General features: G+C 41.9%; 1 protein-coding gene across 4 annotated transcripts; it reads right to left on the reverse strand.

The window, feature by feature from the left end:
• Window positions 1-919: 919 nt before the first annotated feature.
• IL5RA (interleukin 5 receptor subunit alpha) lies at window positions 920-22,006 on the reverse strand. 4 transcript variants are annotated; one of them, XM_074879189.1, is made up of 12 exons: window positions 21,938-22,006; window positions 20,732-20,855; window positions 18,751-18,906; window positions 17,344-17,489; window positions 16,656-16,794; window positions 16,004-16,136; window positions 15,738-15,928; window positions 14,621-14,766; window positions 13,840-13,975; window positions 10,458-10,554; window positions 5,767-5,848; window positions 920-3,890 (listed from the first exon to the last, which is right to left on the reverse strand). In XM_074879189.1, exons 3-12 carry the CDS (start codon window positions 18,860-18,862, stop codon window positions 3,798-3,800), a joined length of 1,275 nt encoding a protein of 424 aa, XP_074735290.1. In that variant the 5' UTR covers window positions 18,863-18,906; window positions 20,732-20,855; window positions 21,938-22,006; the 3' UTR covers window positions 920-3,797. The 4 variants fall into 4 exon arrangements, with proteins under 4 accessions (XP_074735290.1, XP_074735291.1, XP_074735292.1 ...); XM_074879190.1 differs by lacking the exon at window positions 21,938-22,006 and adding an exon at window positions 21,771-21,923; XM_074879191.1 differs by lacking the exon at window positions 20,732-20,855 and having other exon boundaries at window positions 21,938-22,005.
• Window positions 22,007-23,933: the final 1,927 nt, after the last annotated feature.

Below are 23,933 nucleotides of genomic sequence, written 5' to 3' on the forward strand. Positions count from 1 at the left end.
ATGAGGAGACAGCTCTGCCAGGACTTGCTGTTCCCATCCCATGTGGGTGGCTCTTTAGGACAGGTGAGGTGCCCCCACTGCAGCTGCATGAGGTCGCACAGGGCTGCCAGGACCGATGGCCTGACTGGGAAAATGAAGAGACTCCTCTTGCTTTACACCAGCTCAGTTTTATTTTATCTAGAGGGAGTGTAACACATATCTGCCAGTTTTCAAAGCCATCAAGCCCTGCCCGTCCCCAAGGGAACTCGTCCTCCCTGGAAGTACTGAGGACCTGTCATGCCCTTGCTGATCAGATGAACATCCACCCAGGTTTTCTCATCATCACCAGCTCGTTCCAGTTCTTTGCGTTGTTTTCCCGTGATGGACATCCTTGTCAGTGACACTGAAAATCAAAAGCGTATTTTTTCCCCCCAGCTACCTGCCTACGCACCCCAGGCAGGCCGTCGCTGCCGGAGGCTGCCGCTGCCTGCACTAGTAAGTGCTGAACCTTCACACACATGCTTTTACATGGCCAAATGTACAGCTCAAATGCAAAATATACTTAAATATATTGCATTAATCTCTGCAATATCTTGCCACTAATGGGGAAGAAATTATATTTAGAAATCTTATTTATTAGGCCACTTGAAGGCATGACATAAAATACATTACAGTAAATGAATTCTCTTTAGTCTCATTTTTAGAATTTTACTAATGAAAGTCTGATTTTAGACTGTAAAAGCTGGGCAGCTTAAATCCATTAAAATCACATGCAGGAGAGACATTTGAGGCACAAACATTGTTATATTAATGAGGTACATTAATTTTGATGGAGCCATGCTATTTCACCCAGATGAGAACTGGCTCATTTATTGTAATTATTTTTAGTCTGTAGCACCTGGGAACTCCATTATGTTCAGCACCTTCCAAACAATTTACTTGCTGGGTCAAATCTTAATTTTTATTCTTTGTTAATGTGCTTAACCCCACCTCTGGCCAGCTCGATGGACAGGAGGTTTCTTGGAAGTAGAAGGGACTCTGCAAGAACAGGAGAGTTTCATGGTCCGCAGCCAGGGAGGTCACAGCCCAAGTTGTTCAAGTGGTTTCAGACAGGAGGTTTATTTAGTAACTCACTCAGTGGATTACACAATGTAGGTAAATAAATCACAAACAGAAACCAACGCTGTCTCAAACAGTTCGTTTAAGATGGAACAACAGATAGTGAAGAAAAACAGGTTGCAGTATTGGGCTTGGGTTTTCAAAATTCCCTGAAGGCAGCTGAAGTCGCACATGAAGGAGGAGCCCGGCTCCTTGCAGCTCAGAAAGCCTCTTCAGAGCACCAAGAAGTCCTTGGCACATTTCTTTAATTACTGTACACTTGAAAACTCTGCATTCCCAGGCTGTGCTTTGTTTTGTAGTTGCAATTGAGGAAGTTTATTGGTTTGTGCCTTTTCTCTTTTTTTTTTTTTTCTTTTTCACCCTTAAGCTTTACCCTCTTGTGCCGAGAAGAACAAACGATCCCTTCTTGTCCTTTTGCCGATGCTGCCAGCTGATGTCAAAGGCAAGAGTCTGCAAAGCAGCTTTGGACTGAAAATGAGCCAACTGCAAGTCTCCCGTGCCTCCCCCCATCCTGCAGCCCCCCAGTGAGCAGCCGGGTGGGCAGCAAGACGCTCTCCCAGAGCCCACCCATCCTAGCGGCATTCCCTCACTCAGGAGAAGGGAGTGTAAGAACCACAGGTGAAGCTCTTGTTTCATACTGAAACCAGGGTCTGAAATCAGTCACTGCGGCCCCACCAGCTTCACACAGCCAAAAGCTGGGGATGTTTGAACCCCAGGGAAACCAAGATATTAAAAATGCCCGCTTTCTTCTGCAAACTGTACAAATCTTACAAGAAAGAACCTGAATTAAATATAAACTTTCACAAACTGGGAGACAAATGAACTGTGGGAGTGTCAGCTCTGTTCAGCTGTGGGAGATTCAATATGTTAAGAGTCAAATCGTGTGTTACTGGTAACTAATTAAGAGGCAAGTTGGCATTGGCCTGTCAGCCCTGCACAGCTGTGGGAGATTCAATACTTAAGAGCCAAATCAACATCAGCTGGTTAGCTCAGCCAGAGAGCTCTGTTTGGGGAGCTCGGTGGAGGTGGAGAGCTCTGTATAGGAGAACTTTGTGCTGGCTTGGAGAAGCACCAGCTCTACTCTGTACTGGCCTGGAGAAGCAGAAAGGCTTTGAGGAGAAGCAGGCCTTGGAAGAAAGATAAGTCAGCTCAGAGAAAGTACGGAACTGTTTGTGGGAGAGAGGATTGATGACTGTCTAGTTGTTGATTGGCTTAATGTGAAGTAAGAGCTAAGGTAGCAAGAGCATAAGTATGTACCATTGTAATAATAAAGGATTTTCCTTCTGCACTTCAATGGGGAGTCTGTGCCTCAGTTGCCACAATGAACAGCAAGGACTCTCTGCATGCTGGACCATGAGGACACCCAAGAAGAGGCGTGCAGCAGGCATCGGGGTATCGTTCATCAAGTCTCTTTGTCCGCACAGCAGCACAACTATGTGAGTATAGACATTTTTACCAATATCCCAGAACTTCACAGGAAAAATCTGAGAGTAGGACTGTTCCCCAGGCAGCATGCTCAGAGCTGGCCATGCCCAGCCGGGGCTCAGCGAGGTTTTATGCTCAGCACTGGGGTCGGTGCTCTGCGGGTGTGCCAAGGGCTCCTCAGTTGCCAGTGGCTCGTGAGCGGGAGACTCCTGTCAGTTTTCTGCAGTGTTTCAAAGCCATTTCCCAAAATAGTTTTCAACTCCTAGGCTGTGAATTTACTGTAAGATTAAATGTGGCTCCTAACAGACCTCAGTGCAGCACCCCAGGCCTGCAAAACCTGCCATGCACACAAACCCCAAGATTTTGGGAGCTGGGCCTGGGGCAGCAAGGTGCCAGCTGTGCACACACAAGTAACATGGCAACGTGCTACCTGTGTGTACAAAAGTAGCAAGGCAAGGTGCTAGCTTTGTCCACAAAAGTAGTAAGACTAATTGTACATCAGCTGTATAAGCAAACTAATCTTGTCTTAAGCAGCCTATAGAATCCAGAGGCTTTCAGGGTTTATAAAGTCCTACAACTGAGACAGCCTTTTCCCCACATCTAAAAAATGTTTAGTTAAAGAGCAGGAAGTAAGTTCTGCACTGTTTGAGCAGATCCCACCCAGGAGCAGCCTGGCTGCACGGCTCGCACACAGCACAGACAGACACTCCCCTTATCAAGGAATCGCATTTCCATGGAGGTTATTCAGGTTATTTGCTGAGTTCACACTCTTTCATTACAAAGTGTATTGGTGAAGGCCAAGTGTGAGTCTCCCCTCTCACGATGGATTTGCTGTAGCCGCACAGCACGGGTGATGAGAGCGCTGGGGTGCTCTATGGTTTGTTTTATGCTTTTCCTAGTATTTGACCCATCTTGCCCACTGCCAGGAACCACAGCTGAGTACCTTGCTGCGTACGCAGGGCTGCGCCAAGTCCCAGTTGGCATTTTGAGCCTTGAGTTGACAGAATTATTTAAAACAAAACAAAAATCCAAAAGATTAAGCTGTCAACCAGAAAAAAAGCCACTAGCTCTTTTACAGAATATTTTGTTTTCCTACACAGCTCTTGTACTGTGTACTTATATCCTGTTTAAACTGGGACTTTTTGTTTAATAGCTTACACAAGGCACCTCGTGGAAGCAAATCTTCCTCCCCTGGTTGGAAATGCCATCTCAGCGGAGGTGACACGAAGCTTGCTCCGGTGCCACTGGGTGACATGCCGGGGCCCTGCAGCCTCTCAGAAGACAGAGTCGTCGAGGGCACTGCAGTAGAGATCCTCAGCAAAGCTGCCGAACTCGGTTTCCGTCTCGCTGGTGCAGGTACGTGCTCTCTGGAAAGCAAACGCTGCTTTTAGCTGGCAAACTGGGAGGTGAACTGAGGTTATCAACTAAACTGCGCTAAGAGAGAGGAGTCATGACACATTGTTTTAAGCCTGTGTTGAATATTCATTATGAAACAAATGCTGCAAAGCCCTCACTGAACAACATGTTTTGCAAAACACTGTGTTTCAAGTTGGTGCATTTAGGGATTCATCCAAAAAGTTTTGTGAGGTAAGAGCTGAAAAAGAGCATTGGGTTCAACAGAAGAATTCTGCCAGAAAGTTCACATTCCTGTGGAAGTTCTCATGGGGCTGCTCATCACTGTCCCTCAGGCCAGCAGCCTGCTGCACCCACAGTTTTCCCATTTGTCAAGTTTAGCACAACACAGCTGACCAGGGTGGCCCACCAGACACCCCTCTGTAGCCAAGGACGAAGAGCCGCAGGAGGGGCTGGAGGGCATGTTACAAGGCACACTTAACTTCTTCAGAATACACAGCAGCAAAGCCCACTTGTGGGGCCACATCTCAGCCCCTCAGGACTGAGGAGAGTTGCACAAGCAGGCGTGCCAGGCTGGGGTGACTCACAGAAGGAAGCAGAAAGCAGTAGTTCAGCGGCTGGGAAGCTCGCAGGGGTGGGAGGAAGCAGAGTGGTTCCCACGGGCTGCGCTGCCACCACGGTGTGGGGCTTTCGTCACCTCACGCCTCTGTTTGCGCTACAAATTTAGGAACTGAATGCTCACAACAAACAGCTGCTGGGGATTTCAGTCTCCCGGTGATATTGGCAGAGACACCAGGGCTATGGCCACGGTGCCAGCAGAAAGGCTCCAGCCGGTATTGTCCACCAGCGCCAAGCTCACTTTAATTAAAGAGATGACTAAATACAAGGCAGTGCTGCTTTTGATAATGTGAAACAGCCTTTGTGAGCTCACGTTTTCTAGCTGCAGTGTTAATATTTGCTATTTCTCATATTTTTATTTGTGATACCCTAAGTCATGTTATTTTACACCAGTGACTTTAATTAAAGACAAACATTATATCATAATCTTTTAAGCCTGTTTCCTTGACTGGACCATGGAATAAGAACAATACCCCAAAAATCAAACCCCTATTCTAAGGGGACAAATTAAAATCAAGTTACTGAGCAGCACTTCCCTTGAGCAGACAATGAGAAGTTTTATCTTATCTGCAAGGCAAATGTATTTATCAAGAAGTAACAGTAAACATAATAAGGCTTAAGACCAGCTTAACAGTAGGACCAAAACATTTCCCATTGTTAGGTTTCACAAAATAAATCAGCTCTTCAGGAGTCAACCTCCAGCTATCTGCCTGGCTGTGCTCAGTGGAAGAAGCAACTGCATTTCCATACAAAAGGCAGAGCTGTAGGTAGGGCACCGTGTCCCTGAAATTCACTGGGAATTAGAAAAGCACTTGACAATAGCACTTAATCCTTTCGTTCATTTTTAACCCTCTCCAAAACATTTCATCTACAAACAAGGCCAGATCCAGAGCTACTGCAGCCTGGGCCGTGTCCTTGCAGAGGAGGTGGCCACGCAGCCAGGTGAGAACCATCTGCAGCAGTTGTGATTGCAAGAACAGCCTCACAAACTGCTAAATTTGATGGCTAACTCGATGTTATAGCCAGGGCTATGAGTATTGTTATGTTAACTGCACCCACGAATTCCCCATTTGGCATGTTTTGCACATGTTTGACAACATAGTCCACATTTAATATGGATATTAGAAATTCTAAGAGGTCAAAAGGCTTTAACTGAGCAGTAACAAGCTGTATGTTCACAGCCTTACAAGGCAAGAGCAGCACAGAAACACAACCATTTCTTCTAGTCAAAACAAACAAACAAAAAAAAGAGCGACTAAAATGTTATTTTACCTCATAGTCATTTGGGAAGGGATCCCTGAATTTGTTGCTGGGTGATGGAATTGGTGGAAACAGTTTACTCCATACGTGGTTTCTGCAAAAAACAGTAGTGGAGGGATGTGAAAGGATTGCTTTTTGGATGACATATCCAACAAGCAAACAAACAAGCAAATCAAAAGGGGTCAAAATAATGGATAATGGTCCACCAGAGCCACCCCAAGGACCAGGCAGGTGTGCCATTCCTCACAGGACACTGCTGAACCCCGGGGACATGCGGATGGCAAAGAGGTGGTGGGCTGATGCTCTCCCCCATCAGCCTCTCCCATCGCAGCTGAGAGCCGGGCAAGAAGGTCCAATCCAAGGGGCGCTGCCATGGCTTTTTAACAGCCTGTCTTGGAGAGAAATTAATTGCTCTGATCTGTCTGTTCGCACTCGTGTTCTTCCCAAGGGCTGCATTGTCATGTACCTTGTTTGGACAGTCAAGACAGGCTGCCTCTTGCTCAGACTTTGGTTTCTGGACATAATCTGCCAGCATCTCGTGGTAGGAGAACAACTACAAATAATTGTGTGCCGAGGGAACAAGGCGGAGGCAAGGAATGGGACCAGAGATGGCTGACAGTAAACGGTTCTGCTTAGCAGTGTAATAACTCATCCTGCTAACACCCTTTGAGATACTCCTTCCCTGCCTGACACTCTTTAGTCTGGCTCAAGCACACAGGCATATGTAATTTTGTGATAGCAAGTGCTGCAGAGGGAACTTTTTCTTGTCTTTGATATATCCCAGAGTACAGACTTCACATTTCAATTGCCAAAATGCGTTCACTATCTCTACCCCTGGATAGCACAATGTCCAAATAGGGCCAGATTTTAACGAGAACTTGACCTGAGTGAAGATTATATGATTTAGCCCAGAATTATCATCCGGCACCTGTTCTGCAGAGCAAGCCTGACATCTGTGAAGCAGAGACGTGGCCAAGGTCTGGAGCCCTCGCTGCTGGGACCAAGGGCAGATCTGCTCCTCTGCCCTGTTCATTTTGTGACAGTTTTCCTGGCTGATGTCTGGTTAGTTCAGTGCTTATGTTCTTACAACTATTCTTCTTCCAAAACCTTTCTGAGTTCTGTCAAGTTTTCTTTTATCCTATTATTCCTCCTCACCAGGGAGCTGAGAAGGAATATTTTCTGACTATCACTTTGGAGCTAAACCTTCCTGGCTCAGCTGCTGCTGCCTTGAAAGGAGACATTGATGCTTAATTAATTATGAGACAAAGGGAAGGGCCATACCACTGCTCACACGATAGACCTGACCAAGCAAGCTATGGGATGTCTCCCCACTGCTGGACCTGGACAAGGGTCTGTGATGGAGGTGTACAGATAAAAGTGGGAACACAGGGAGGAAAAGCAGGGTCTAAGTGAGTTGTTTTTAGGAGACATTTGCATCCGCTTTCTTGATACGCTGAATGCAGTCCAAGCATCGCTGGCTGCAGAGGACAAGTCAGGCTGTGCAGCCACCACCAGCAGAGTAGGACAGGCAGGTGGCTGCTGGTCTAACTCAGGAGTGGGACCAGGATGAGTGTCCATATTAACACTACAGCACTCGGCATCATCTCTACTCTTCCCAAATTTCCTGCTAAGGGTTAGGTCATTGTGACCATATCCACGTTAGCTTTGCAATTGCTGTTGTCTTCATGGCTCCTGCACTCCCTCACATCTCCCAAGCCTCTCAGGAGGAAGGCCCTGGAAGCCACAGGATTTCACCTGCACCTTATTTCAGCTCTGAGTGCGGTTTTGATTTTAGGGATTGCTGTGCAATATAACCAACAAGATTTGGTTTCATTTGGAATTGGCGCATTTCTAGTTGAGCTGTTTGTCAATAAAAGATTGTGATGGAGCCATATCAAAATTATTTATTGAGTCAGCAAAAAGCATAAGTTACATGTTGCTTCTGGAACAGAAACACTTAAGGAAGGGTGTACAAACGCCCAACAGAATGAGGCAGAAGCACACGTGTTCAAGGGGGCTGCTTGCCCCTCAGGTGCAAGAGTCTTTGCAGTGAGGCGTTGGTGGGGGTGGTGACAGTGGTGCCCTCAGAATGGTCTTGTTCTTTTTTGCAGGACACTGAAAAGTTGGAGTTATGTGATTAAATATCTTGTCACAAAAAGTGTTCCAGTTATCTCTGCTTGTCTCTACACGGGTTAGAGCACGGCCCTTTCCATTAGCGCTACTTGGACCTTCAGGCTTTGGAAACACCCCACGGGACCCTTGTGCCTTAACTCAGCGTTTCAGGGCCTCCAGTTATTGTGCTGTGTCTGTCTTTCTGAAATTTGCCACTTTTCCCACAGGCTGTGACATGAAAAGGCCAAAGATAAATAAAGAGAAATAAGTACTTGAACAAGTTCTTCTTTTCCCTCTTCTAACCGCTATGATGAGATTGATAAAATATTTGTTTTCACAGTAAGTAAGAGTGCCTTTTCTAGTGTCTTGCCTCCACCAAGATTTCCCGTGACATTTTCCAAATGACTTCCCTGTAGCGGGTGGCTGGTGACTGCTGCTCGTGGTCTGGAGTGGGGTGCAGAGGAGAAAGGGTTACCTGGTGGAGGCCGGGATGACCACACTGATTTCAGGGTATGGACAGCTACTGACTGGCCTCATGTCAATGAAGTGGAGAGCAGCTGGGAGCAAGTTATTAACTACATCCTCCTGTGGGCTCACCTCCAGGAGAAAATGTTATTCCAATGTACAGCGTAAGGAAGTACAAAAGATATACATTCATAGAGACAAAGGGCAAACTAGGAAAATGTTCCATTGTGCTTTTTATCAAGACGGTTAACCCCATCAGCTACTGCAAGTAAGTGAAGGGAGAAGACTATCCAAACAGTCCCAAAGGGCTCCTTTGCCTTGTAGCATCTCCCAAACGGTGGGTTGTATCTCTGATGACTGCAATCACCAGGAAGCACACAGAGAAATTGCTAGAACTCTTTGCTGTAATGAACGTTCTTATAATGGCTTCAAATTGTACGAAATTTGAAATGATTCTGTGGCTTGAATTGCATGGTGCACTTCATGAATTTTCAGGAGCAGTAAAAACTGAGAGTACTAATGAAACTGTAATCTAGGGAACCTGTTCTATTTTTCTTTTTTTTAATATCTGCAGATACAAAAAATGAGCAGGCTAAGCACTGTGTTTCATCTTCTTACACTTCCGACCTCCTCTCAGTACAGGCTGGGGGATTAGAGAAGTGGCAAGAAGCACCTTGGGAAGGGTGGAGTAAAGCTAGCAACTTTACTTTACAACAGGATCTCCACAGGGGGTAACTGCATAATATCCAAACACTTGCAGAACTCCACAGGAAAACATGGAGCAGTATGACTGCTACTAACTGGTGTTGGTGTTTTGCTGTCCGAAAGAGAGAGGAGAGAGCTGATGAAGATGCTGCTGGAGCAGTGGAGGACCTACAGCTATACAGACAGGTCAATCCATAAAAGAATCAGTGACGTGAGTAAGAGCAGTTTGGGGATTTCCACCAATACATCAAGGCAGCATAGCCAGGAACAAGTGCATATGAAGCACAATATGAATAAACTCTTTGGGGAGTTAATCTATCTTGTTCCAAAAAGGATTGCTTATTGAGACCTGCTGTGCTAATTAAATTGACTTAAGAACAGGTTATCATAGACACCAGACACTTTAGGGAGAGTTAATAACAGTTATTCTAATGTAACATTCCTGTAGACAAGACCTTTATTTGATAAAGGAGCTGCAGTATGGAAAGGAAAACAGCCAAGGACACATCAGGATGAACAATAAATTAAAAGGCATTAAAGAAATTAATAAGAAATTAGCAGAGTCGAGGACAGCACTTACATTACTGGGAGTTGTGGCTATTGTGGACTCATAATTGCTGCTTGATGCATGTTTCAGGGGAGAGGCTTGTAATTACATTGATTCTTTAAGTTATTACTTAGGATTTGACTAGTCGCAGCTACACGAATCCAAAGTGTATCTGGGTTTCTTCACAGCACATTTTGGGAAGTTTGGCTATGTGAACTTTACTATACAGCATCCATAACCTCTGTAGTAATTAAAAGTAAACTAAACAAATAGTTGACAAACTCAAAGCAAACAATAGTTCAATGCACTTGCTCCTGTTAAGAGGTCAAGAGGAGCAGCAAGCACAAAAGCAGTGAATTTTTACCTCTTCAGAGCACCTACCACACTCCTTTGATGCCAGCTGAAACTCAGACTACATGCCCAGGGCCCCAGCTAGAGTGTAGGTCTGCAGGTTGAACTAGACAAGACTGAGAAAATACTGCCCTGTACATTTTAGCCATGAAAGATGCTCTCAGCAGCTTTCACCAGGGTTAAAGACAGAGACCTCCTGGGGAAATCATTGACCCGACCAGATCCATTTAAGTGAAGAAACGAGATAAGGACAAAGATTTTGAACAAATTCACCTCAGTATATGGTTTTGTTGTTTAAGATTAAATTGAATAACCCTCTTACCCCACCAATTTTGCTGAATGTTACTGTTGGTAATTAATGAGGCTGATTATTACTTTTCAGTACTTTTGCTTTGTATAATTATGTTTGAATACCAAACTCAGTGCCCTTTCTTACAATAAAGCAACGCTTTTAACATCCCGCCACATCTGTTGAACGGCTAGTCCTTAGTTATATTGTAATTTAAAAGAAGATGATACTTACATTTTGCATATTATAGCAATGAGCAGGAATGTGCAGCATGTGGACACACAGAGCACAGCAAGAATCCAGGCTACGGGATTCTCCAGTTTGTTTTGTCCTGAATTTCAAGAAAAAAATAAATATATTATTTTAGTGCAGATCATTTTATACACACTCTTACAAAAGATTTCATCAGATGTTTTACGTGATTATATTCAGATCACAAATTAACGTGTAAATGATGAAAACTTGCTATCTAGAAGTAGAAACAAAATGCAAAGCTTAAGGAACAATATCTATGAAACTGACTTTCTAATTTCAACAATAAATTTCTTTCATTTTGACGTGAAGGAGAGAACAAGCCAAGAAACATGAAGAGCCAGGCCCACCAGAAGAATGATATGGTCTGTTAGCTGCCATCCTGAGACACACAATGCCACACAGCGAGCGCACGACTAGTACTCGGCAAAGACTCTGTTTGCTAATAATCTCAGGCACAAGTTGTTTGTTTCCCATTAAACCATTCTTAATTTCTGTTAATCCTTTCTAGACAGGAAATGGATTTCTCTGGCTTCCTAAATTTGCCTGTAAAAAAGACATCGAAACCCCTCATTTTTCTTGTGAGCTGGTTGCTGATACATTTCCTGAGGAAGAGTTTCTCTACTGCCTCTGCCTGTGAGCAGCTACAGGTATTTCTATCAAGGTCAATGTTTCTGTTTTGAAAAGGCATTGCTCAGTGACCACAACCATTATTTTGTGTCACATTATGCCATATAACAAAAACATTTACATTGAACTGTGTTTTCAAAAGGCTGCCAAGTCTGTGTGTGCTTACGATAACTACCTGTCCTATGCATCAAGGTGTCAGCACTGCCATTACCAGGTAATTGAAAGGACATAAGTCGGCCAGCAGCAGGAGTGTTGGGTTCATTGGTGCTGTAGATGAAATAGTATTCAGTTGTGGCCAGATTTGTTTCTGAGAAATGAGGAGCTCAGCCTGCTGTCTCTGCTGAGGGCTGTGGTTGCAGGGCAGTCCCTGAGAGCAGCGCATGGATGACACCATGAGCCAGCCTGTGTAACCCGTCCTGCGCCTCCGTATCACCCAGACGGGGGTACACAGTCAGCCTCGCAATTGCAAATGGGTTAGGATGGTTTATTTTGTCTGCAGGGTTACCACTTTTATTTCAAGAAAATAAGATTTAGGATGCAACTTTCCATGGGTTATGCTTCATGTAAGTCTTGAGGATGACTGGGGCAGCAAACTGTGGAAAATGGTTAAGTCCCATAAACCAATTTTAAGTCTCCCAGTGTGACGTCTGGGAAGCGCCTCTTTTCCAAACCAAAAATGGAAGGGTCCTAAGTCTCTTTCATCTTTTGTCGGTTGGCAATGGCCTCAAAAAGGCATGATCAGGCCACACTAAGTCTCACTGCAACTCAGAGTAAGGTGGGGGACATGCAGCAATGGCAGAGGCTGTGCTGTGGCTCTGAGGACCTGCCCTGAGCGCTTCTCCTCGGGCTTCTCTCCGAGGTGCCCGGAGGTACTGGGCCAGCCCTGCACACCACAGAACCAGCACGAGCCCATGCACCTGCCTGGTGAGAGGTGTCCACGTCCTACATGAAACAGAGGGAACAGATGACGCTTCCTCAGAGCCACAGAGCAAGTTAACAGCAATGCTAATGGGACTGGCTGAAGTTCGTACCAAAATCCTGCGACCTATGCAGTAACCCGTATTGTGTCAGTGAACTGCAACAAGCCTCTAAAAATCGCTTTTCATAAGAAAAACTGAAGTAATTGGACCTATCCTTGGATAGTTTTGAGATTTAAGTAAATTTTTATGGAAGACTGATTTTTTTTCTTTTTAATCACCAGAATGAATTTTCCATATTTGATATGTGCAGTGCACAAGTAGAGGTGCCCATAACGGTGATGTTTCCAGCTTCCTCAGTCATCATCACACTGTGCAGCAGAGACAGCTCCAAAAGTGCTCTGGCTGACATAGGGAGGCCCTCCAATCTTTCAGCCTTGCTGGGAAAGCAGAATCAGAACAGGACAAATGTGCTGTGAGGTACATCTCAGCCCCAAACTTGACCTGTGGATCTTTTAAGCTGTGAATCCTGGCAGTGGCTGTTCACATGTACCTGCAGCTTCAGAGATTTGATTCATATTGGGCTGCCGTGTGTAGTTAATGAAGGTGTCCAGCCCACTCAGCTGCACTGATGATTTTTTACCTAGTTTTGTTTGACCGCAATGCTTCTAAACAACCTTTTAGAGACAGATGGTATCAAGGTGCACTTTTACAATGCTGCTTTGGCAGCGTATGCCTGCATTTCACAGGGTTTGATCACCACTGCCCAAGGAAAGGATCCAGAACTGTGTTTCAGCTTTTAACAGCTAGAGGATTGCTGCTATAGGATGGACAGTCTAGGCCAGTGTTTTTCTCAAGAACTGGGCACAGAAGAGGTCTACTGGTCTTAAAGTTGGTCTCATCAGAATATTTCCCAGATGAGTGCATGAGGCTAAATAAACAAACCCAGCTTTCTTAATTAATGAGATGTTGGTCAGCCCCATTCTGCCCTGGATGAGTGGTTGGGTTGCTGAGCTTCTTTTCCCAAGGGCTTTCCAGTGCCATGGAGCCAGGTGGGAAGGTCAAGGGAACATGTTAGAGTGAGGAGGCAAAACATCAGCAGATTTGCATTCACTAGCAAATAGATATGAAGGAAAAGTATAGTAAACAGGAGAGTGTGAAGGTCTTTTTTTTTTTTTTAAGTGAAAACCAGGAAGTTAAGAAACTCAAAAGATAAGAGCAAAGGAGGATGTCTAAGAAGAAACAGTTGATAACGTGCTGTGATAAAGAAACTGTTATTTCCAGAAAAACATGTTCAGCAAGCAGGAAATACAGAACAAAGTGGGGCAAATTAACATGTTCCAAAGATGCTAAAACCATGCTCTTTTTTTTTCCCTCAACATTTAAGAGTTCAGATAGCTTCCATAAAGTAATAGTTGACATTATCACTCACATTAAATTCCAGCACAAATATCACAATGCATGCCAGGGAAACACATGTGAAAACTAAAGAAGTAATGCAATTAAAAGGCCTTACCTAGAATTTAAGCCTTAAGCTAGTTTAAAGCAGTCTCTGAAAACATAAGCATGTGAAAAACAAACACTGTCTAAAAAATTCCTCCATATATCCGAAAGATTGCTTGGGAGAATTTTTTCATTTTTAATGGAACACCGATTTAACTCCCCTTGGCATTAACAAGTCAGTTTCTTCCTTCAAATACCTATTTTTCTGGCTTCTATTAAAATTACTTGGTGTTGTGCATGCTTATGATTAGGCAGCATTTGATTTCCAGAAACGTAATAATATTCATTACAAGACAGAAGCATGTCATTCTTACCAACATAAATAATTTCACTCCAGTCACTCCAAAATCCTCTCGTACAACATATGTGATGATTCGCTCTTATTTGTATGGAATACCTGCTGGTAACATCAATCCGTAATCTGAAGTCGTTTGAGGATATTTTCAGTATCTGTTAGGAAAACAATATTGTAGTTGTAGATTACTTAAGACTAAGCAATTCAGAAAACAAACTTTAATCATGTTTATCTTTTTATTTTTTAAAAACTCATTTACTAGAGTAACTGTGAGCATCTGGCCTTGCTTTTGAAGTAAGATCTCTATTTCAATAGGTGTCATTTCTCTCATAATACACCAATATTTCAAGCCACATTCTTGAAATATGCCTCATTTTTGCATTCTTCCTTAAGACACTTAGTGCTGGATTTTCAGGATTATCCATCCTCCTATTGTTCTGAACCCAGATGCATAAAACTGAATAACTCCCAATTTTCGTCCTTCTGTTTTCCTAGGTCACTTGGGGATAGTTTGTTGCAAACATAAATGACATCCAGAAAAAGAGGAAAAATACGAAAAATTGATGAGACACTGATTTTGCTGAACCCTAGTCACAAATGGGACACAAGTTTCACCAAAAGTCCAGTTTCAAAAATGTACTAATAGAAGGTTTTATCTTAAATCTTTTAATGTTTGTAACATATCTATGAATATGAAGACTTTTTCAGCAGGTTGCATAAAGGCAAATTCTAGCTATATAGGACAGTCAGCTCAGAGACAGGAATACTGTGCAATTCTTGGGCATCAGAGAAGCAATTACCTGCTTGTTACCTGACTTCAAGTTGAAGAGGTAAAATTCGTACTCAAAACATTCTTTAGGAAAAGGAGAAATTGGCTTCTCCCATGTGGCCAGGAGATCGTTTTGCTCTAAGAATACAGTGACATTTCTGGGAACATTCACTTTCTCTACGAAAAGAAAACTGTACTGGTAAGTTATTTATAGAGCAAAGTTTAAATACTAACAATCAGAGCATTTTACAACCTGATAGTGTTTCCAAGCGGGACCTATAATCCTTGACTTTATTACACATATTGGACAGAAAAGATAAGAATTTAGGAGAAATAACTATATTGCCGAAAACAGTTAAAGGAAAACAGTTTTAAAAATCCACTTAAAAGTTTTGGAAAACTAGACTGAGGAAGGGGAAGAATTTCTTAATTTTCACAAAAGCATTAAATTAATAATAGAACAGTTAGAAAAACTTATTTTCAGGAACAAAAAAACCAGATGTAACCAAGAAAGTTGCTGAAAGCTGGAACAAATTCAAATGAATGGATCAGCAGCTACTATGGGGATGATTTCTAAGAAATACAGCAACTGTTTTATCTTAGTGAAGCTAGGAAAAAGGAAAATGTTACCTGTTTACAAAAAAAGTGAAAGGCATGGGGTTAATGAAGGAAAAGAAATTATTTGGGTAGGTGAAAGATGATAGACAATCTATAGCTGATACTACCTTTTATTCGACAGTCTAATGCCTTTCTTTAAAAGGGCATGGTTATCTTGAATATCATGTGGGTTTTTTTCACTTAAAGGCTGTAAAATAAAAGGTAGTAAAAACTGTACTTGAAGGTATATTGACTAAATCAATTGAAAGTTAATATTGGAAGTAATGGTTTGACTAACAAACAGAATAACTAACTGTCTTCCTAACTTTTTTTTTGGTCATTCTATAATTTAAAATAAACTAATAAAATTAAAGTTAGTTAAAACCATCCATTTCTGTCTTAATCTCTTCTAATTTCATTAAGATGTCTATGCAAAACTAGCACATACTTTCACCTGCATTCAGAACCATTCAATCCAGTAGTATTCTCCCACAAATCTTTTGACAATCCTGCTAGATATTTTTTTTTTTTTTTAATGTATTTCTACTCACCAATGGCATTTTGGTTAAATAACTGCTGAAAAGGCTTGATTGCAGCATAATTGCTAGACCCATTAATGTGTATTACAATGAGATTGTCAACCTCTTCAGGATCAATATGAGTCACTGAAAATCTGCACTCAGTATTCCTGTTCCACTTGTCTTTGATATAATCTTGACATTCTTCAGTGTATATCTCATACCTAAATTAAAATACTTGTGAGACATGATGCTCTTAAAGAAATTCACTGCTGACTAAAATGGGAGAAAACACCAACCTGTAAAATAGAAAGTACTTGGTATCTTCAGGTGCCCCTTGGCCAGGAAGCCAAGTGCAATGGAGAGAAACAGTACTAGAAATGGTGATGCGAGTAACACAGGACAAATTAGTGACAGATGTCTCTGGAGCACCTAGAGAGTCAAGGAATTATAAAGCAGAAAGAAAAACCTTATTGCAAAAGTCGTAAGAAATGAATGTTGCTAAAACACTTTGATTACAGTCTTTGGTCCATTATATCTATGTCTCTTGTATCCAATTCTCTTCCTTATCACAGAGGTCTCTCAGTTATGGCTGGATGAAGATTCCCAAACAGCGTAAGTAAAGCTGTACCACACAGCACCATTACATACTTCACGTGCACCAAGGCAACATGATCTTTTAATATCCTAGAATGTATGAAAGTAGGTTATCTTAGCCTTAGCAAGGAGTTTTTAGAAAATTGTATATGGGTTATCCATGTTCTGCACCTCCAGATTGTACCCCAGGTTTCACAGCAGTAGCGAAAGGCACGAACTAAATAATTTTGTAAGATCAGTGTAGCAGGTAGAAGGGAAAATGCTGCATTTTTCAAGTATTAAACCTGTCACCTTTTGATGTCTAGTCCACAGAATGGGGCAGAACACAAACCCCCCCCCTACATTTCTTCTTACCTGGCAGAGGCGGGATTTTTTCCTTCACCCAGTCACTTCTCATCTGAAAGTCATCATGGAGAAGTAACGTCCGAACGTGTGCGGAGAAACCATTGTGCAGTGCAGCTGTTCGGATACTGTAAGTCTTCTTTGTATCATACTTGAAATAAAAAAAAAAAGTATCAAATAAGCATCACATATGATGGAAGCTGAATTAAGGCACCTGCAAAGACTGAGCCAGTCTTTGCAAAGAGGCAAATGAGCCAGCTAGCTTAGCTGTTATATTAAGTGTATAAAGCTAGAGAGTACAAATAATCCACACAAGAAGTGTGTAAGGTTTCTCGTTTAAGACAGCAGGACCCTTATCTTAACAAAACTTTGTCTATAGCATACAGCTGTGATGAAACATGGTCTGGCATTTGAATGATACCCTGGCATTAATGTGAATTAAGTGAGCTGACTTGAACTGGGAATGATACCACTTAAAACCAGTATCCAGTTTCCCCCCAAGATATGAACGCTGCAGAGGCTGCCAGTTCCCAGGCTAACCCTTGTCCCAGCAGATCTGCCAGTGCTCAAAGTATATGTTATTGATAGAAAAGAATAAGTATTCAATATGTCATGCCTACTGCACCCTGGTTTGGTGCAATATGTTTAACTCAACAGGAATTTAACCTGCATATGATACTGGACTTATTTTTTATCCTACCTCTTCAGGCACAGGGCTTAGGATTTTCACATCGTATCTAATAGTGTAGTTTTTTTGTTCTTGATTAGGGTTTGGTTTCCAGTGTAAAAGTACTTGTGCTAATGCAGAGACTGTAAGGGTCAGGTTAACAGGTGGGAAAACCTGAACTGTAAAGGAGAAAACAAAAATATTCATAACACAGTAATCCAGTGAATTGTTTAGAGCAATAACTGTTTACAAGCAATGAGCAATACAAGGAAATAATTTCATTTCAATATTATATTCTCTCAACAGCTTCTTATAAAATGATTCTAATATTCAAAAAAATCTTTAGATAACAACCAAAACTTCATCAAATAAAGGTTTACTTAAAACTTAGCTTAAAAAATATTTTTTACAACAGTTTCAACTTGAAAATCACAATGCTATATTACACTTGGCTTGTTAATTAGGTTCAGGTTTTACAACTGGATTCTTATAGCCACATAGACACTGGGCATCTGTACTGAAACGGAGCTGATCAAGTCATCAACCGTACGAAGAATTCGTACGAGCATAAGCTTGCAAAAGAGCATAATGTGGGGGCTTTCCAAGAGAAGGCTGACAGCCACAAGAAGTTATATGTGAGAGAAGAAACAAAATGATGAACAGAGGAATTAAGCACAAATGGAAGAAAACATAGAAGGATGGGAATGATAATTTAAAGCGACAGGGCAAGAGGGATTCCTGGAGCTCACATGGAAATGAGGGAGATCTCATGCTGGGGGAAGATGTTAGCATATAAATAGCAAGGCAATGAAATAATCAATCTACTCCCCTCCATTTCTAGAGTTCTTCAGAGCCTGTCCTCCCTTAATCACCATCTCCAAGGCAGCTGAGGGATGTCAGTCCCCACTTCTCTTCTCCCATGATTTCAACCTTTGACGCCCACTAGTTCAATTTTCAAGCATGCACCTTGCATTAGGAAAACCGCCTCATAAAGGCTCAGAAAACCCTGACACAAACTACCCTTAAAATGTTCCTTGTTGAGATGCCCACAAAAAATGTCACCATCAAAGTTGTGATACACCAGGATTATGCCAGCGATGCTTTTTGTTGCCATGTTTCTGCAGCTAACTGCAGCTTTGTTCCTGGAAGTAAAATTGCTATCTGGAAAAATGCCTTTGCTCTGGCTGGATTAAATTGTTGAATAAACCAGGCCAGGAACTACTGTCCAGCCCAGAGGGCAAGTGGCATGGCACAGCCTGTGTCTACATGCCTCATGGTTCTTCCTCTCAAAGCAGAAGTGTCCTCAGGCACTGGCTGGGAGCAATGAGGACAGGGTACAACCATCCCAGGAAGCATGTTAACACAGCACGGTCGTTGGTGGTCCTGTACTCACAGCATGCCACAGACTGTTTTATTCATGTGTAGAGGAAAATGCCTTACCTCCTGCAGCTTGAGGTATGTTTGGCTGAACCAAGTTTGTTGTCCAAAGTAGGATCAGAAAAGTTCTTATCGTGCTGGCCATAATCTTTAGATGGTAAATGAGAATGGCCATGTATCAGCATATGTGCCTGGTCACCATTTTACAGAGGCTGATAGCTAAAAATGAACACAATCACAAGTGTTAAGCACACAAACCATGGAACATGGTATATCCACACGATCAAAAGAATGAAACTGCTACCTTGCAGGGAATAGACTCTTCTCCTTTCCTTGCAGGAAAATGCATTTTGTCATAGCTAAATTTAATATAAGTACCACCAGCAAACATTTCATTTCGCTCCCTTTGCGTTTGCCAGACCTCTTTGAAAAAGCTACTGGTTTCAAACACTGTCATGTGTGGATGTTCAGAGCAGCAGTCACAGAATTAAAGCATCTCCCCACAGAGAGCAGTGAGTCGGGTTCAGGTATACTGGCTTTCAGTAGAGTCCCATTTACTCCAACAACAGAAATAACCATATTTTTAGCTGCCACTATATATAAAATGGCTACTTACTAGAATTTATTTTCCAGTCTCTGTTTTAATAAAGCTCACTAAAGAAGCTGTCTCGATGCTCACCTCAAGGCTAATTCTCCAGTGTTAATTATTGGGTGTAAGAGAAAAAATTTTGTTTGTTTTGTATTTAACCGAACAACTATTTTAATGCTTAAACCCAGTGTGTTCTTATGCTTCCTATAGATTGTTTCATGAAGTACTGGGAGAAAAAAAGTCTGTGTGTAATCATTCATGTATAACCTAATATAAACAACATAGAAATACAGAACAGCAGCTTTCCAAAATGTTCTTACTGAAGAGAAATACGCCCTCCCAGCTCAATCGCCAGCTTCCCTGGGGCACTACAGCAATTGCTTGTATGGAAAACATAATATTTTCAGATGGTAATGAGCAGAGAAAGCATCTTTAACCCATCAGTTCTCCCTGAACCTCCAATAAATAACACAGGGACTGGAAGCACTCCAATTGATCACAGTTGGAGTACTTCTGCTATACAGTAACTATTTCTCAAAATGGTGTATGTATGCTGACTTCATTAAAATGACACATAATCTACAATACAGTGTGTTTCTTAATGTCCAAGTCCACTCATTATCTATATTCATATTTTGTATGTATCTGCTACTCTGCTAGCCAAAATGCACACAAGGCTAACTGGACTTCTGGTGTTTGCTGATGGATTATTCCTGGGGAGTCAAGGTTTGCTTTTACGTGTGCTGGGTTATTGAAAGACATTTTGGCCAGACATTTTGGTTCTTCCAAAATGTATGTGAATCACAAACAACCAGGTAATTATTATTCACACCATACATTTATGCCTACACAATGCCTCCAAGACTATTTCCTACTGCATTACCATTCACGAAAAGTCTGTTCTTTTGGATTTTTCCCCTTGAATACCATGCAGTCCTCTGCTTCACAAGATTATGTTATTCTGGAGGGTATTATGTGGACTGAACACAAGTTTACAATGGCACCTGATCTCTGCTACACCTGAACTGCTTTATCAGATAAAAACTAATTTTAAAAACTACTAGAACATGACACACATTTCCAATATGCTTTCGTACAAATTACTGGCAACAGGCTTGCTTTCCTGCTTCAGAAAACATCGCTTCATTTACCTGATGAGACTATTAAATAAGTAACTTTTTTTTTTCTCTATTTAAAAGTAAAAATGTATCAACTTCAAGTCCCTGAAAAGAAAAACTACCTTCTTATTTTCATACTAGCAATAACCCCAGTACAGCTCTGCCAAGAACACAAATCTGAACTGCACAGATGTGTGTGCATGTGCTTTTATCCTACCTGTCTGGTAACATTACCCACCAGTAATATTCACAGCTCTCCCACCGACCACCTACAACCAAAACCAGAGCTAAGAAGCAGTTTCAAGTAGATTAAGCTCTCGTAATGAGAAAGAGGTACCTCAGTGAGAAAGACACAAGAACCCAACAAAGGGCATTCCACTTGCATAGAAGAGAGATGGAGGGGCAGGTTGTGCTTCCCCAGCTGCAGTCAAAGCCTTAATCAAATAAGACATCGGGTACAACTACAAGACATTGGGAAAGAAGCTTCATTAGTTTCACTGCTAAGAACACTCACTTTTTTTTAAAAAAAAAGCAATCACTTCAGAACATTATTAAAAAAAATATTTAAAAAGCCTCATGTTTTACAACTGCTTAGGATTCTACTGAGTAATGTATGTTGGTTTCAGGACTGCCCTGGCATTTAGCACAACTAAAAAAGCTGGCTCTCTTGGATTTACTTAAAGTGGATTTGGCTACCTACAGATTTTTTTTGCTTCATCCTCAAAAGGTAAGAATTCTGAATCTTCCTGGGAACATTCCCTTCCCTATACTTTTGAAAAGATCCTAAATATCAGTTTTTCAAAGGTACTTTTGCTGTCTAAAAGTATGCACATATTAGGCACAGATCTAACATTTTCTGAGCAGCAGTTTACTGATTTGAAACTGGATATAAAATGTTACTGCAATGCAGATTAGTTTTCAATTATTATCCCTGTTCTTCTTTTCAGTTTATCTTTTCCTGCCTTGTTTTCAAAAATGCTATTTTTCTTTTTCTTGCTATCAGACTAAGATTGAAAATACAGGTTCTGGAAGAGGTATTTCTGTAGCTGTGTAAGACCTATAAGAACACCTTGCAGTCTGTGATACCCTTTGTGTTTCATGTGAGAAATTACTGAAAAAAGAATCAAAATAAGTGTATTCAAGTAAAGATGTTAACTAGAATCTACAACAGGATTGCTCTCCTCACAAAAATGGATATAGCAAGTTCTCAGGACAAATAAAAGCCTTGATTATATTATGTTTTGGTTATATGTGGTAAACAGTAATAAGCAGAAGGTAAAGAATGTATTCCCTTCACAGAGGGTATACTCCTTCTTAAAGGACAGTAAAAATCCAAACCAAAGAAAGCAGCCCCTAAAAGGTAATGATTTTCTTACTTATAGCTGACGTGTCACACTATCTCACAAGCAACCAGTCAGAAGCAAATTCCAGATGCATTTCCCAACGTAAGGCAAAGCTGATGTTGAAAAGTGGGACCTTTGCAGTCTTCAAAGCAAGCACAACAAGACAAAAATGAACCACAACAGATATCCCAGGAGGTTACCTGTGGAGTCTCAAAAGTTCCGTTAAGAGTCTGCTCCGTTTGTTCAAACATCCTGTGGGTCATCTCCCTGTGGGTTTCTTTTATAACTGCTGTCTTTCAAGTACAAATGTGATAGGTACTTCAGAAATGATGGCAGATGATAAGTTAGACAAGCATGCATTGAAAAAGGGAACTACAGATTTAACCACAAGATGGAAGGCTCCATACAAGCACACAGTTTAGCCCAGAAATGGTTTTACTTTATTTATTGAGGGTTATTTATATACCATACTCTGATAATTCTCTAATAACTTTGCAAGAGCAGGAATGTTTAATGACTGACTGCAGAGAAATAACCTATAGCCAGCTACCTCTGAACCACTGCTGACATCCCAATTTGTTCTTCCCCTGGAGAATCAAATCCAAACATTGCTGGAAAACTGCTCAGGCTTTTCCCTATGGTTTTATACCACCTTGTCCAATGCTTTTGCTATATAGACATGTGAGCATCAGTGGTATTTTGAGAAGTTACCAGTACCAGAGCAAGACCAGTTTCCTAACCTCCTGCTGACAGCTTTGAGCTGTGATCCATTGGGCTGGATAACTTAGGCTCACAAGCAGGACAAGCATCAAAAAACAACCCAAGGGCCTAGAGAAGACCTTGCAGAAAATTGGGCTACACGTAATAGAGTTATAGGAAGGACGAGAAGGTGGCTAATGACTTACATTCATGAACAATCTGGCTTGCAAGTACAGAGAACCCTATTAAATGTGCAGGTGACAGTAGCTGGGAGAGGTGAGTGCTTTGGAGGCTAAGACTAGAATGTTCTTGACAAATTGGTGGAAATTGGGTGCAGTTCAATATGGACAAGATCTCAACTGCATTGAGGCATTATCAACTGTAAATTACTAGTTATAAATAATCAGTTACCAGCTGATTAGATATCTGTTCCACAGAAAAGGATCTGGGCTTTTAGAGGGTCATAAACTGAAGAGGAATAAACAATGCCATGCACTTGTGTAAAAGGCACGCCAGGCCAGCGAAAAGTGACTGTCCTCTGCAAGACACATGAAGTAATCCTTCCGCTCTGCACAGCACTGATAAAGCTTCCACTCACACGCACTGTGTCCAGCTCAGATACTGCGCTTAAAAAAGCCATGGAGCAGAGGAAGAGAAGCCAGTACACAGCAAAAGATACTATGAGAGCCTATAAAGTACCAGCGAGGAAACAAGTTAAGGGAAGACGTGTGCAGAAATTTAACACATTAATCAGGAATGACAGTCATAATCAAATCCTGCCATCAGGCACAAAGAAAAATTAGGTGACCTCCTAAAGTCTGGCCAGCCCATATGTCTCTGAATAAACAGCTAATTACTGGGCAGAGAGCTCTGTCCTGGTTTTGGCTGGGATAGAGTTAATTTTCTTCCTAGCAGCTGCATGCTGTGTTTTGGATTTAAGGTGAGAATAATGTTAATAACACACTGATGGTTTAGTTGTTGCTAAGCAGTGTTTACACTAAGTCAAGGACTTTTCAGCTTCTCACAACACCCCACCAGCGAGAAGGCTGGGGGACACAAGAAGCTGGGAGGAGACACAACCGGGACAGCTGACCCCAACTGGCCAAAGGGATATCCCAGACCACAGGACATTGTGCTCAGTATAAAAACTGGGGGGAAAACTGGCCGGGGGCCACTGCTTGGGAACTGGCTGGACATCGGTTGGCCAGCGGTGATCAATTGCATTGTGCACCACTTGTTTTCTATCTTCTGATTCTATTGTTGTTGTTGTTGTTATTATTATTATTATTATTTTCCCTTCCTTTTCTGTCCTATTAAACTGTCTTTATCTCAACGCATGAATTTTACTGTTTTATTTTCCCAATTCTCTCCTCCATCCCACTGGGGGTGGGGGACTGAGTGAGTGGCTGCCTGCCGGGTTAAACTACGACAAGTTCTGACATCTACATTGAAATGTTTCTGTAGAAGATAATTTCTAAAGGTGAACAAGAATTTAAT

Source organism: Strix uralensis, chromosome 10, assembly GCF_047716275.1.
Source record: "Strix uralensis isolate ZFMK-TIS-50842 chromosome 10, bStrUra1, whole genome shotgun sequence".
NCBI classification, from domain to species: Eukaryota; Metazoa; Chordata; class Aves; order Strigiformes; family Strigidae; genus Strix; species Strix uralensis.